At 44.8% G+C, this 14177-nt stretch overlaps 1 protein-coding gene across 4 annotated transcripts in view; it reads right to left on the bottom strand.

Annotated features, from left to right (window-relative positions):
* Window positions 1-14177, bottom strand: part of SRGAP2 (SLIT-ROBO Rho GTPase activating protein 2) — a 238064-nt gene that overhangs the window by 44978 nt on the left and 178909 nt on the right. For all 4 annotated transcript variants that reach the window (XM_079929684.1, XM_079929686.1, XM_079929685.1 and 1 more), the window contains exons 9-11: window positions 11630-11731; window positions 10201-10398; window positions 2472-2556 (exon numbers count right to left, since the gene is read on the bottom strand). In XM_079929684.1, the coding sequence (XP_079785810.1) occupies window positions 2472-2556; window positions 10201-10398; window positions 11630-11731 (385 nt within the window). The remainder of the gene's footprint in view (window positions 1-2471; window positions 2557-10200; window positions 10399-11629; window positions 11732-14177) is intronic.

Below are 14177 nucleotides of genomic sequence, written 5' to 3'. Positions count from 1 at the left end.
GAAACTTTCCCAGAGATGAAATTCAGCTTCTCTTCTATGTGTGCTGGGTGTGTGTGTGGTGGGGAGGGAGGGATGAACCTGCTTGCCCTTCAGGCTGTGAACACACACACACACACACACACACACACACACACACACACACACAGTTCAGGGTGGAAGGGGAAGAAGGAAGGAATAGTTATTTGGGGAGAGGAGGAAGCATACATCGAAATTCTCGTTTTAGATTCATACTAAATTCTCACTTCCATTACACTGGGCTGAAATGACAAGGGAAAAATATTTAAAATGCTGCTACTGCTTTTAGACTGTGGTTCTCAACCCAACAGTGGGCCCTAATACTAAGCTGGATGGATCATACACAGTCTTAAAAAATGGAATTGAAAATCTTAATGCTCATCTGAAGTATTCTTATGTTTTTTAAAAATATGCATGTGCACTTGGGCCATTATGTAATCTGTGTTGCTTTTTTTGGGTCCACAGTTAACCCAGCTTGGTCTGTATTAGACCGTATTAGATAAACCAGGGAAAGGGTAAGCAGGCGCTGAGCCGGGGAAGGAGAGATTGGCTCCCAAGCTCCTCATCCAGTTGCCTGGAAAGGCGACTCTAAGGGCCGAGGTTGGGGGGGGGGGGAGGGGGGAGGGGGGGAGGGCAGGGCTTTTTCTTGCCTTTAAAGGTTGCTAATTGTTGATTACAGTTCAGCTCATCTTGAGCAACACCTCCCCCACCCCAACAGCCTCTCTTACCAAAGGCTCAGCTTTCATCTGCAAAAATATTATTCAGAGCCATTATTTCTAACATCTGTCCCATTTCCATTCTGGAATATTCATACACATCAATTATCCCTCTGTGGCAAGAAACAAGGGGCTCTTGCGTTAGTGACAAATACATACAGAAGGCAGGGACATGATGACTTGCACACAGGAAGACATATTTTTCATTATTGCTAGAACTTGTCATCTTTAGATGAAGGCAATTTGCAGCACTGATGAACAGTCACCAACCTTCACCCCTTCATAGCAGCACACTTGGTGCATGTATGTGTGTTGCAAACACACACACACACACACACACACACACACTCCCTCTCCCTCTCTCTCTCTCTCTCTCTCTCTCTCTCTCTCTCTCTCTCCCGCCCTGTTCCCCATCTCACTTATGGGTCATGCTTAGATTATCCTGGCAAAAAGAAATCACAGTTATAACTTGCTTCAAATAGTTCTGGGCTTTTCTTCCTCCGATTCCCCACGGAGCAATCTGATAACTCAAGAGTAAAGATTTTCTATAAGCAAACTTTGGATCTCAATGCCTAGACCTGTTCAGCCCGAGTCCCCTGGGTGTTGCGGAGGGAAGACAACAGAAGTTACTTAACAGGCTTTCTTCACATAAAAGAAAATGCCTTAAAAATCACAAGATCAAAGACATTAGAGATAAAAGAATTAATCATCTGGGGGAATCGTTCAGGGCAGGAGAACAGGGTAAGAAGGGCGGGTAGGAGGCTCTGATTTCTGGGGCCATTGAGCCAGTGAGTGCTGTATACTTCCCTAGATTCTGCAGTTGGTCTGAAGAATTTATTTGAGAATGTTAGACCTCTGTGGGTGCAGGTTTTGCCTTTCACTGGTGTTAGAACACCAGTAGCCTCCCCCTCCCTATCTTTAAGTGAGGAGATCAGTGGGGGAGGGAGGAGGGGCAGGGCCTTCAGAGGTGTCCCCAACTTGGGAATCCCATTAATCATAGGATGCTGAGAGCTGGGCAGGAGACCTGGGCAAGGTGCCAAAAACCCCAGGGAAGCTTCTCTTTCAACCCCTGCCTTCTGTTTGACAGCTGAGGAGAGAAAGTCCAGAGTGCCAGTCCAGTCCTCTGCCTTGCTACTTTCCAGGGTCTGGTTAAAATCATCCTATGAGACCAGATAGTCGATTGAGCACCACAGCTTCAGCCTGGCCAAAGCAGGGAGAGGGCTGCCTCTTAGCACCAGGACCCTTCAAAGCAGAAGAAAACCTCTGCCCCACCTTGAAGCTACAGACAGCTGCAGTCTGCCCATCAACCCTGCCCTTGAGAATCCTCTCCTCTTTTCTCCTCAGAGCAGCTGTGTAGCTCACCTCACAGCTCCCCACCTTCTTGCTTCAGCCTCGGTCCTGCTACAAGAGGAGCTGAGAGTTTTCCCAAAGTGTCTGGACAGTAAAGAACCCACCAGCTCCTTGGCCTCAGTAGTGGCAGAGGAGGCGCAGGACTGGGGCTGGGTGGAGAGCAGGCATGTTCCTTTTAAACAAATAGATGATGCACATTAGTGCTTCATTAAGCATTGGCCCTTCCCCATTACTCAAGCGGTCATTTGGGGCGTGTGCTTCCACATCAAACGAGCGAGGAAAAGCAATGCACTCATACAACCAGACTGAGGATGGAGGCGTGTGCTCAGCACTTGGGCCCAGGGCTCGGCCTTCCCTCACTGCCAAATCTCCAGCAGAGCCCACACTCACTCTCTCCCAGGGTTTTCTGGAGAAGGTCGTGCTTGGCTTGTAGCTTGGTGATGAGGTTCCTGCCCTCCAGGTACTCCTTCATTTTCTGTAAGGGAGGAGGATAAAGAACAATCAGTCCCGAAGGGGAAAAAAAAAAGAAAAATCACAGACGCTCAGCTGTACAATTCCCTTTCTAAGAGGGCTTTTGGTTTCTGACCCAATTTCCACCGGGTCAATTTTTTATTTTTTTAAGGTCCTGAGCATGTGAGCATCTGCTGATTTTCCTGGTGGATTAGTATCCTGCTCTATGTCTTCCTGGGAGCTCCGCGTCAGCCACCATAAGAAGCTATCTCCTCGGGCCCCTCATCCATCTCTTTCAGCTCCTTGGAAGAAAAGCAGGGCGTGGAGGGACTCACTGAGCCCCGCCTTCTTGGTGTGAAGGATACACACCTGCGGCTCATCACCTCCACTGACATCCAGCCCTGCCCGGCCCCTCCCAGGGTGCATTCCTTCACCCCAGGAGCAATGTCAAGGTTCAGCCCCTGCCTGGGCTGCAAGCACCAAGCACAGCATTCAGCGCATCTCTGTCTGAGCCATATTTTCATCATTTCAATCGCTTCCTCCTCTCTTGTGCAGAGTCTTTGTGGAAAGCTTGGGATTTCTGAGCACACAGAGACAGGGGCTGCCACCCTCCACCTGTATACACACATACTGGCGGTTCCAAACGCAAGATGAGGTTTATGGAAATGCGATCCCATCTGCTCTAACAGTCAAAATATGATTGCTGTGCTGTACTTTGTGATTTGACCTCTCTCAACCCTTGTCTGCTCAGTGAGAGACTATGTTTCCCTGGACAATTCATTAAATCTCCAAGACAACTCTATGAACTATGATTATCATTATCCCCATTTTATGGATGAAGGTACTGAGATTTGGAGAGATTCAATAAGTGGCTCTAGGTCAAACGATTAGTGAGTGGTGGAACCAGTATCCACATATGCAGTTTGACAATACACTGTGTGCTTTTAATCGTTATGATAACGTGCTTGATCCATTATGGTACAGAGCAGAAGGAGAGAAGCAGAACAAAACTTCATAGTATTGATTCTTTACATATGTGTAGCAATTTAAGAATTTTTAGAGTACTTTAGCATGTATTTGACTCTCACAATAACTCTGTACAGCACATAGGGGAGACATATTATTTCCTGATTACGGATGAGAAGGGGAAGGGGATGAGAAGGGGAAGGGGGCATTGCTGATCGACACAAGCCAGTAAGCGGCGGTGGATCCTGGATCCAGGCCTTTGGAGGCCCTCCGTTGTTCACCCAGATGCTCCTGTGTGGAGCTTCGCAAATCTCTGACAGCACTTTTCACCCAGCCCTGTCATGGAGGCTTTGCTGCTCCTATGTCTTTCCCTCTAAATGGTATCCTCTCTATGGTCAGAGACTGTGGCATTCACTACTCTTTGTATCCCTGATGCTTAGTACTGTGCCCAGAAGATAGTAGACACTCAATAAATATGTGAAAATGAGTAAATAAATGAACAGTCTCACTCTCCTCTGGATAGAACCTTCCTCAGCAGTTACATACCACGCCTCCAAGTATGCCCCTACTCTCTGAATTAAATAGAAGACAAACAAAAAACAAGCCCTATGACAAACCATTTCTGCTGCTCTCCTCACGACCTGTTCCCTCTGCTCCTTTGTGCTTTTGCATGAGAACACCTGCATGAAAATAGGCTCTGTTGTCACCTTCCCCATCCCATCTGCTCCAGCTGCCAGCTCACCTGCTGTCAGTCTTCCCTGGGTGACATCTTAATCCCCAACCAATGCCTAACTGTGAGGCTCGGAACAGTACTTCAGGGCCCAGAGGCGAAACACCTTCAGGAGACATCCACTGATAACATCTGAACTGCGAGAGCCCCCTCTTTGGAAGGTTATCCCAAGGAGACTCTAAAGGTGTCCCAATGAGGGAAAATTCACCCAGACACACTATAACCCTTAAAACAAGACCAGAGTGCTCAGAAAACAGCCAAAATTCTGAAAGGAGATGGATGCAAATTCCTTCCTCTCACTCGTGTATACTTGTGATTCTGGAAATCATCTTTTTCATTCATGTTCACAGTTCACTAGTTAACTCTGGCTGTCACTCAGTGAACCATTAAAATAAATAACAATCTGATAAAGAGGTATGATGAATTAACATTTCGGGTTCCACTAAATCCTGAAGGATCAAAAACTGTGTCAAGGTATGACCTGCCTGCCTAATAGTGGAAACAGTGGTTGGAAGTTTTCCGTCTAGGTAAGCCCGGGTACGGGAAGGTAAAAGCATCCTATTCGCAGGCATGTCATTTATCACTTCCCTGTCCCGCCCATAAATCCACGCTCATCTCTATGAGAGGTAAACTGGGAGAAGCAACCTGGGCTTTCCTGGGAGGAGCTTAGTTAGAAGGCTTCAGCTGCTGCTGTCCAGACACACAGCACAGGGAGCTGAGACAGCTGACGACAAGGGAGGAATAGGTAGCTTTTCAATGATTTCTGGAGGCCAGGGGGCTAGGAAAAGAACTGTTCATGTGTAATCTCAAAATCCTTCCTTGGGCAATAAGGGTCACTTTCCTTATTTAAACCATGTCCCAATATTAGGTAATTAATTTTCTTTCATTCCACTCCCTGTACCGTGCTCCTCTCCAGAAACACCTAAAGGTAAAGTGATTACCTGGAGTTTTCCTCAGTGGAGGAAAAAGGAATGGATCATGGTCTATTCCAGATCACCAAAATGAAATCAAATTCCTAAAACACAGTCTGACTGCCACACCCCCATATGCCCCTACTCCATTTTACACGCAATATTATCAAAACTGAGAATTTTTTCCAAAAGTAGGAAGGGAGGCAGGAGTCTATTGGGTGGTTTTGGGTTGTGCCATTGTAAACCTTAAATTCAGTTTTTACGATCTCACTGATTTCTTTCTAAATAATTCCTAATTGGGTATTAATTGTCAGTAATGAGTTTTATTTATTGAAAAGGATTAGTATAATAATTTTTCTTTCTGAGCCTGCCCTCCCTGACAGACATTTCAGTTGCAGTAAAACGGAGAAGTCTGAGTTGGTATATTCTAGTCCTACCACTTACTAACTCTTCCAACCTTGGGCAAGTCACTTAACTCCCAGAATCTTAGTTTCCCCATCTGAAAAATGGGGATAATATCTTTTTTCACAAGGGTGTTAAACATGAAATAAGATAACAAGCATGACTGTGATTGTTAACACGAGGACTGGCAACTAGCAGGTGCTCAGAAGTGTTCCTTATACAGAATCACATGCTCAACCAAAAAACAGTCCTTCTCTAAACTTCTTTGCTTTGTGCTAATACTTAAGAAAGCTCAATCAAAGCAGGTTTCTGGCCTGAAAAAAAAAAAAAGTTTGAGGCACAAGAATGGTTTTCAAATTTAATTTTAAAATACCTCTTCTCTTTAAATACATTCTTTCCATGGTGGTGTAAAACTCACGGACCTTGCCTAGGTCTTGAATTTAATCTGTGAACCCAAGGCCATAAGTATTCACTGCTGCCAGAAGGTGGGGTGGGTGGGAGGAGTGAGCTATGCCTAGCCAGCCCCGTGCACAGAGATACACAGATGTCATTGCTGTGGCTGCTTCCCCACCAACCAAGCACGCTGACACTTCCCCCCCTCCCCGTCAATTTTTAAAGCAGGAAACAGCTGTCAGACAGAATACATAATAGAGCAAACATTTCAACAGGAGCATATCTCCCCACTTTAATTGACAGGGCAGGGGCATTCATGCATTTGTACCTGCTTAGCACACATTTATCAAGTATCTGTTTATTCTTGGAGAATACCAAGATAAGAAAAGCTCTTGGACCTCACCAAGTCTAGCAGCCTTAGAGCACTGTCCATTCAATGGCCAAAGAACTGGCTCCTCTCCAACCTCTTACCTTACCCGAATCTGTCCTCCCGAATTCAGGCAGTTTAGCTTTGTTATTTTATCAGCTATAAGCCCTCCTTCCACCATTTCATCCCCCATTCAAGAACCCCATACTCCAAACCCCATACAAGGAAATACCTATAAGGGTTTGACAGCATTTGGCTAAAAACAGTGAGCATTACTGCCTATGAGCAGGGAATTGGTTAAATAAATGATGGAACATCCATCCATACAATGATGTTCTTGCAGCCATTACAAAAGGAGGCAGATCTTTTGGACTAATGTGAAGATAATACCCCAAATAAATTAAGTGAAAGAAGCAAAGTGAAGAACAGTATGGATGGTATACTTCTATTTGTATTTCTATTTATTTTATTTCCTTACATTTCTAATGTAATAATATTATATTAAAGGGTACATCAGTGGTTGTCTCCACACAGAATACCTCTGGAAGGACACAGAAGAAACTGGTTTCAATCACTGTCAGAGGGGAGGGGAAGTGGGAGTTGGGGATGGGTAGAGGCTTGACATTTTTCTGTATTCTCTTTTGAAATCTTTGCATCTTTTTTAACACTTAAAATAAAAAAGGCAATGGGAAAAAGGTAGACAGTGCTGGATTGTTTGTTGGAGAAGACAAGTGATATAAAGCCAAGGAGGTCAGAAAATGTCTTCTCACTTAGAGCAAAGAAGGGCAGAAAGCTGAGCTGTTCCTGAGCCTTCCCCTCACCTCAGCTTCCTCAGCAGGGCATAGAGAAGGCCTGTGTCCTGAGACCAGAGACCAGAAGATCAGAGTTCTGGTTTCAGCTCTTGCTGAGGACTTTAAACAAGCTACCCATACTTTTTGGATTTTTTGTTTGTTTTTTCAGTTTTTTTTTAAAAAAAATCTTTCAAATGAGAAGGTTTGGTTAGATGATTTTTTAAAAACACTTCAAGCTTTAAAATTCCATGATTATTTTCCTGGGACTCTTGCAAACGACTGACCTTTGTAGGTCATGCTTCAAATTTCCAATAGATGTCATCTGGGCAGATGAATCTGATGACAGCCGAGAGTGGTCAGAAAGCTTTCCTAGCAGCCCTCTGGGTCACTAGGCACACTACCAGGAGAGAAAGCCATGACAAGGGACCTCTTCCCAATCTTCCAAAAGAAGGCAACTTCTAGGACGTGCTACTCTGATGTCTTTGAAGGGCACAGGGAAACACATGGGCAACGTTTGTGGAGACAAAAGACTAAGAAAAGCACATCTGCAGTTGTGTTGGCTTTGTAGGGTTCCGCAAGCACCTGCAGCTGTCCTGGGGAACATGCACGCCCCCTTTTCTTGAATGTCCATTTTGCCACCTCCCAAAAGTCTTTTTATCATGAACTATCTGACGCGTTCCAAACACCAATCACAAAAATGATGAACTCTCTTGTAAATCTGTTACTAGACAAGCCCAGACAAAAGAAACTTCCTGTTAGCCAAGGAAATTTGCACACAATTGTGATCAGTAGCATTATGGCCACAAAAGACAGGAAGTGAGTTAGAGGACATCAGTGTATTCAGACAGAGGTGAAAGGATGGGTGGGATTTGGGAGGTCACCAGTTGGAATATGGTCATTCCTGCTCTTACTAAAGGTCAATTTTGAATACAAATGTTATAGCTTCGCTTAAAGCCAAAAAGTAATTTCTGACAGTCTTAAATACAGATTTTTATGTCCAAAATTCTTATTTAATCTTGCTCTGCAATGTAACAAGATTGGGTCATTTAAGTAGCGTTATATCTAAGCAGTCCAGACAGACCAGCCAGACAATCCCAAAAGCCTCTCGAGTATTTAGCAACCTCCTGAGATAAAGAAGCTTGGGGAGGTACGTAGCCCTCACTATAGACAGGAAGTTTTCTTCATGTCTGTCCCAGGTTTTTCATGCCTTCATGCTTTTGCACATGCTGCTCTTGCCTCAACGAATGCCTTCCTCCTCTTGATTCACTCATTGCCTGATCAGCACAGAAATTACTTTGTATGTAATATTTCCCTAACTCCATTTATCCTGATTGCCGTTCATGCACATGTGCATGTATGCACTTAACATTTTTTACATTTATTTTTTTTAATTACCCAAATCAACCTATTGTAATTGTATTGTAATTGTTTACACTCAGTAAAAAAGAAAGTTTTCCCTTCATAGGCCTAATTCCATCATTCTCCTCTTCATTTTATATTCTTAGCATTCCCAGGTTATATAGCACAGTGTCTGGTACATAGTAGATCCTTAATAAATGATCAATAAACAATTTAATAATATTCAATGAATAAATTAATAGTGATGATGGAGATAATAAATTTTCAGCAATTTTGAGCACTCACTACAAAACAGGCAATGTGCTATGTATTTCACAAAAATGAATGAATGAGCCAAAATGTCATTCCATTCTTTCTCTGTATAGATTTTAGTATTTTACTCATAAATGTATTAAAGAACGTTATAATTAAATGACTTAGGAAAATATTAATCATCTGTTAAATGAAAGCAGATTATAAAACAATATGTACAGCAGTATCCCATTTTTTATAATAAAATTATAAATATATGCTCACATCTGTGTGCATGCATAGAAAAAAGCCTGGAAGAGAATATATTCTAACACTATTATTTCTAGGTTATTGGGATTATGGCTGATTTTTAGTTTCTTTTTACTTCCAGATTCTATATAATAAGCATGTTTTGTTTTGTATTACAAGAAAAAAAAAAGTTATTTTAAAAGAATAATACTGTTAAATCACTCCCTCTCAACAGTCTTCTCCAGGACTTAAAAAAAATTTTTTTGAAGAATTCTGAGCTTAATTACATGAAAAAACAGATTTCTTCTTTGAAGGAGATAGCAAATCACTAGTGTTCTTAATGGAGAAAGGGCAGTGTTCAAAGAAGAATTAAACAAATGTTTCCAGTTGGAGGAAAAATTCAATTTACTACATGCAGATTGTGTTTCTTGACTGAAAAACAAGTTAATTCCTCTCATTCAGAATCAGTATGCATATTCACTGGCTATATTTCCTCTCACATCTGCAAACTTAATTTCTTCTTAGTCGTCAGAAGATTAGGAAATACATTTTAGTTCAGGCAATAAATCCTACTTGGCAAGCTCAAAATAACTTAATTATTAAAAAGTAGCACCAAAGACCAGCCAGCAACCTTCCAAAGGACTGTTAACACTACTTAAAAAAAATTGGGTTCATCTGTCTAAAAGAGGACTGGGAGATGCATGAATAACAAAATATAATGTTTTAGAATTCTATGCAAACCAACAATGCTACACATTACCTGTCCCTTTGAATTTTAGCCATAATTATGAAAAATAATTTCCCACTTTAAATTATAAACTAATATCATATCATATCAACTAGGAAAGATTATGGACTTTAAAAACAAGACATGTGTTAGCCAAAATATTTCGACGTAGTTCTCAAGAACCAAGAGATGCAGTCCCCCTTTCACGACCCCTAGGGATGAGAAGGAAACTTTCAAACAAAAGCTTACTAGCTGGTTAAAAAAGTCTTCAAAAAGAAAATATTCTTGGTAGTGTACTTGGGGCCATCCTTTCTCTTGGGGGGGTCCCTGTTAGATATACAACTTGTGTATATTTGTGTCTTTAAGTGTAGGGGTGGTCTCTGAACACGCCCAGATCCAAGTCAAGATATTCAAAGACTTGATATCCTGCAAGACACTGGATAAGATATCCTGCAGACACTTGACAAGGACGCTGGGATCCAAATGGCCTGTGTGTGCTGCAGTGCCTAAAGATGATCTTTAAAGGCCACTGAACCCCCTCACCGTGAAATAGAACTGCTCTGTCTCTTGCTGGTTGGCTCTCCTCTTGGCAATGCTGGGTTTGCTCATGAAGGTTTCTGAGACGGTGGACTTGACGGATTCCATAGAGTTGCTGTACTGGAAGCAATCGGACACATCAAAATCCTCGACGGTCACAATGTCCTGGATGGTCTGCAGAGTGGCCTCCATTGTCTTCTTTACCTGCCATGATAAGGACCAACATAATGCATGAGGGGCAGGCTGCAAAACAAGAGGTGATGGAGAAGCTTGGAGAAGTGGGAGAGAAGTGGGCTGAGGAAGGAGGGAGGGGACTGTCAGAGGGTGCAGGTCTGCTTCCCATTGGACGGTGCTAAGTGAGTGATAAATATCACACGGACCCTACTCTCTCCAGTGAGGACCTAAAACCACTACTCCCTTCACGCTACATGCTTGACCCAGCTATTTAATGTTCTTTTTAAATTTAAGATTAGCTCTTCGTGGGCTTCCCTGGTGGTGCAGTGGTTGAGGGTCCGCCTGCCGATGCAGGGGACACGGGTTCGTGCCCCGGTCCAGGAGGATCCCACATGCCGCGGAGCGGCTGGGCCCGTGAGCCATGGCCGCTGAGCCTGCGCATCTGGAGCCTGTTCTCTGCAGCGGGAGAGGCCACAACGGTGAGAGGCCCGTGTATCGCAAAAAAAAAAAAAAAAAAATTAAAAAAAAGATTAGCTCTTCGTTATGCTGGACGTGCTAAGGGAGAGAGGATGAAACAAATCCAAACCAACCCCATCATACAAAGAGCTGTTTAAAAATGTATGATGGGGCTGGTCCCACAATGCCCCAGGTTCTGTTTCCCGACCTTCAACAAATGAATGAACCTGTTTGCCCATGTGCAAACTAAGTGACCCATCCCCAGGCTTTCCTGATCTTACCGGGGAAAGTCAGACTTACTGACATGCCAGGTGAGAAGTCACATGAGCTCAAAAGAAAGGAGCTGATAATTAATCATACTGCCCTTTTAACTGGTTGTTGAAAGCCAATACGTTGGGCCCAGAAGAAAGTCACCCTTTTCTAAGAGGATGGAGATATTTGAAGTGTCAAAGTCAAAGGCCTCTGTTTGTTTGAAAATGCTGGAAAAAGCCAGGCATGAGGGGGTGGTTTCAGAGACACAATATTGTTCACACAGCTGCCAAGTGCCATTTTGATTAAATGTGCAAAGGGGGGGAAAAAGCATTTTGCAAAAGCTCAAAATAGAGCTCAACCTTTGGCAATGCAAGAGCAACTTCCTGGAGTTCAAGGGCAGGATGTAGCAGAAGGGGAAAATCCAAGCCTACATTTGGCTACGAAATGTTTGCAGCAGCCCGGACATTCTCTGCATGGCTCCGTCCACCTGCTCCCAGACGGGCAGCAGCAAGAGGTTTGACAGGGAAACTCAGAGGGTGGTTCTGAGTCTCACCTCTTCGTTCTCAATCTTCAGGGTGGATAAGCGAGATTGTAGTTGTTGGCATCTCTGTACCAGCTCACTCTGGACGGGCTGCTGGGCACAGAGCTGGGAAGCCTGCCAAAAGAAAGCAATACTAGGTCAGGAAGGGGACACAGTTCTTTTGTCAGAGTCCCATTACTGTTAATAAAACTACTTATATTCAAGCTGTAAAGCTCGCAAATTTTATGTTAAAACAAAATCCAAAGCCAAAGTGTGTAGACCTCTTCCAGGACCAAATAGCACAAGAAAGGAATGAGCAATGGAACCTGTTTGGAAAGATCTCTGTCTCTTTGTAGCCCACCTCCAGCCTAGTGCTTGGCAGACGCAGGTCTATACAGGGCCTTCGGCTCTTAGGAAGCTGGAGTTAGGGCAGAGAAGAGTGCCTTAGGCAGCCCAGCTCCAGATACACAAAGCTTTGGCACAGTGAGGACTTCCTGCCAGAGGTCCAAGTGGCCACCTCGCTGGCCCCTCCTTCATTCCCTGCTGTATACCAGAGTGAAAGCAGGAGAGAAGTGGGTCAGGAGGCTAACATGCCGCTGTTGGCAGCCAGCATGTGTTTATAAATCTGGGCCGTGCATGAGAGCTCTGACTCAATGAGAGAAAGCGTGAAGCCAGGAACAAGTCCACGGGCTTTGCTAGAGGGCCCCAGAGGGCATGGAATCTTGTGGAACTTGGCATTTTCAAAAAGCCATCGTTTTACTCCAGATCTTCACCAGATCTGTGTGGGAGAGAAGTCTGCCCTTCCCCCCAAGGATCGCTGTCAACAAGCTTCCCCCTGTGTGAGGGGATGGCTGAGCCACTGTCTCCTGATGGGCCCATGGCAATGGCATAGGTGTGAGGTCACCCACAATCCCCAGGATGACAGATGAGGAACAGAAGGCTAGCAGATTGGGAGGCAGGACCACGTGGAGGCAGCTCCTGTCACCTTGCCACCACGTGTCCTTTAGCCTCTCGTCTGCAAAGAGACATCTGGATAGAACTGGCCTCCTCCTTCCCCAGCAGTGGGCACATTCACATGCCCAAGACCATTCTCTTGCTTGAAAAGACAAAACCTCTCTTCAAATGGAGGGGGCTGGGACTTGACCTTTTCCTCCATTGGCTTTTAAGCTCTCAACTGACTTGACCTCCTCCCCCAGCTGAGAGGCTGGCCTGAGCCAGCTCTCAGATCTGAAGCGAGCTGACTTCATTCTGGCTCTTGGATAAGCAGACACAATGGAGAAAGCTCAGTGGCCAGGATGGGTTAGTGCCAGTAGTGAAACTCTCTGGCTGCCTGATGTCACTGGTCAGGCATTCAGAGCCCCACAAGTCTCTGGGGGCACCAAGGGTAGAGCCAAGCACCTCCTCCTAGTACATCTGAGAGTGCTTGGCATCAATTCATGCGCTGAGTGCCCCAGAACACCAATCAGTGGCGGGCCTTGGCCAATTTCAGGGCTTCCGCTCAAAATGCCATCCGAACTTTGGCCCTAGTTCAAGGACTTCCAGGCAGCTCCCTCTTGTTGCCTCCACAGTCTACAGACAGCCCTCAATGACTGGGGATAGATGGCTGCTTTTCCACTCACATGAAGGCTAGGCTGGAATGCAAAACCTTTGCAAGATCTGGGACTGGCCCTGGCCCCTGCTTGGCCCAGCCACTGATCAGCTATATCACACAAAGGGAGGCCCTGGGCAGAAGACTGAACTATTGATTTTTAAAGTAACTTCGACGTAGCAGGGAGGAATCATGGAGGGAAAACCACCTCCATGCTAGTTTCTTTAAGAAGCAGCAGGGCTGCTGATGCATGCTTTGGCAGTGGTCCTCTATCGGGGTGCAAGGTAATGCATTCCAGCTGTGCTCTGGAGTATGGAAATGAGGCTCTGACAGGGCTAGGAGGGGGCCTGAGCACCCAGCATTTGGAATCCCCCTTTATGGAGACAAGCTGTTTGGCTTAGAAGGCATCTCAGTCAACACCAGAAAATGTATCACTCCACTCAGCTGGTCCCCAAGTTCCACTGCTTCTTGGGAAGGAATCTCTGTGGCAGCTGGAGAAGGGACTTGGAAGGCAAGTTTGACCAGAAGCCAGGGCAGGTGAGGAATGGGGCTTCCTGGGGCTTGGTGACACACCAATACACCCTCGTATTCTAATTGCACATGCTGCCATCTCACTTCCCCATCTGTTCAGATGCTGCATTTCCTAAGCCACAGCAATGGAAACAAACTGTAAATGGCCTGGTTTTCCCCAAGAAGGAGAGGAGGAAAGAAATCATCTCCATGTTTTTGTCTTTAGGATAGAAATGTCCCACTCTCCATGGTGGCCTATTGATGAGAGCAAATCCGCTGGTTACAGTATAACAGTTGTCATTCTGGAGGAGGGTTTTCTAAAAAGCATCTGGATGCTAATCTTAACGGAAGCACCACTCCCTTGTTGAAAGGGCATTGTTGTTTTTCCATCACCCAGCATTCATTCTTCCTTCTTCTGATAACTTTGGACTGACTGTCCTTTGCGGGGAACATTCCACTCACAACTCAGGCCATGTGCTTTGG

This window comes from Stenella coeruleoalba, assembly GCF_951394435.1.
Source record: "Stenella coeruleoalba genome assembly, chromosome: 1".
NCBI classification, from domain to species: domain Eukaryota; kingdom Metazoa; phylum Chordata; class Mammalia; order Artiodactyla; family Delphinidae; genus Stenella; species Stenella coeruleoalba.
This window is presented reverse-complemented; position numbering and strand designations above follow the sequence as displayed.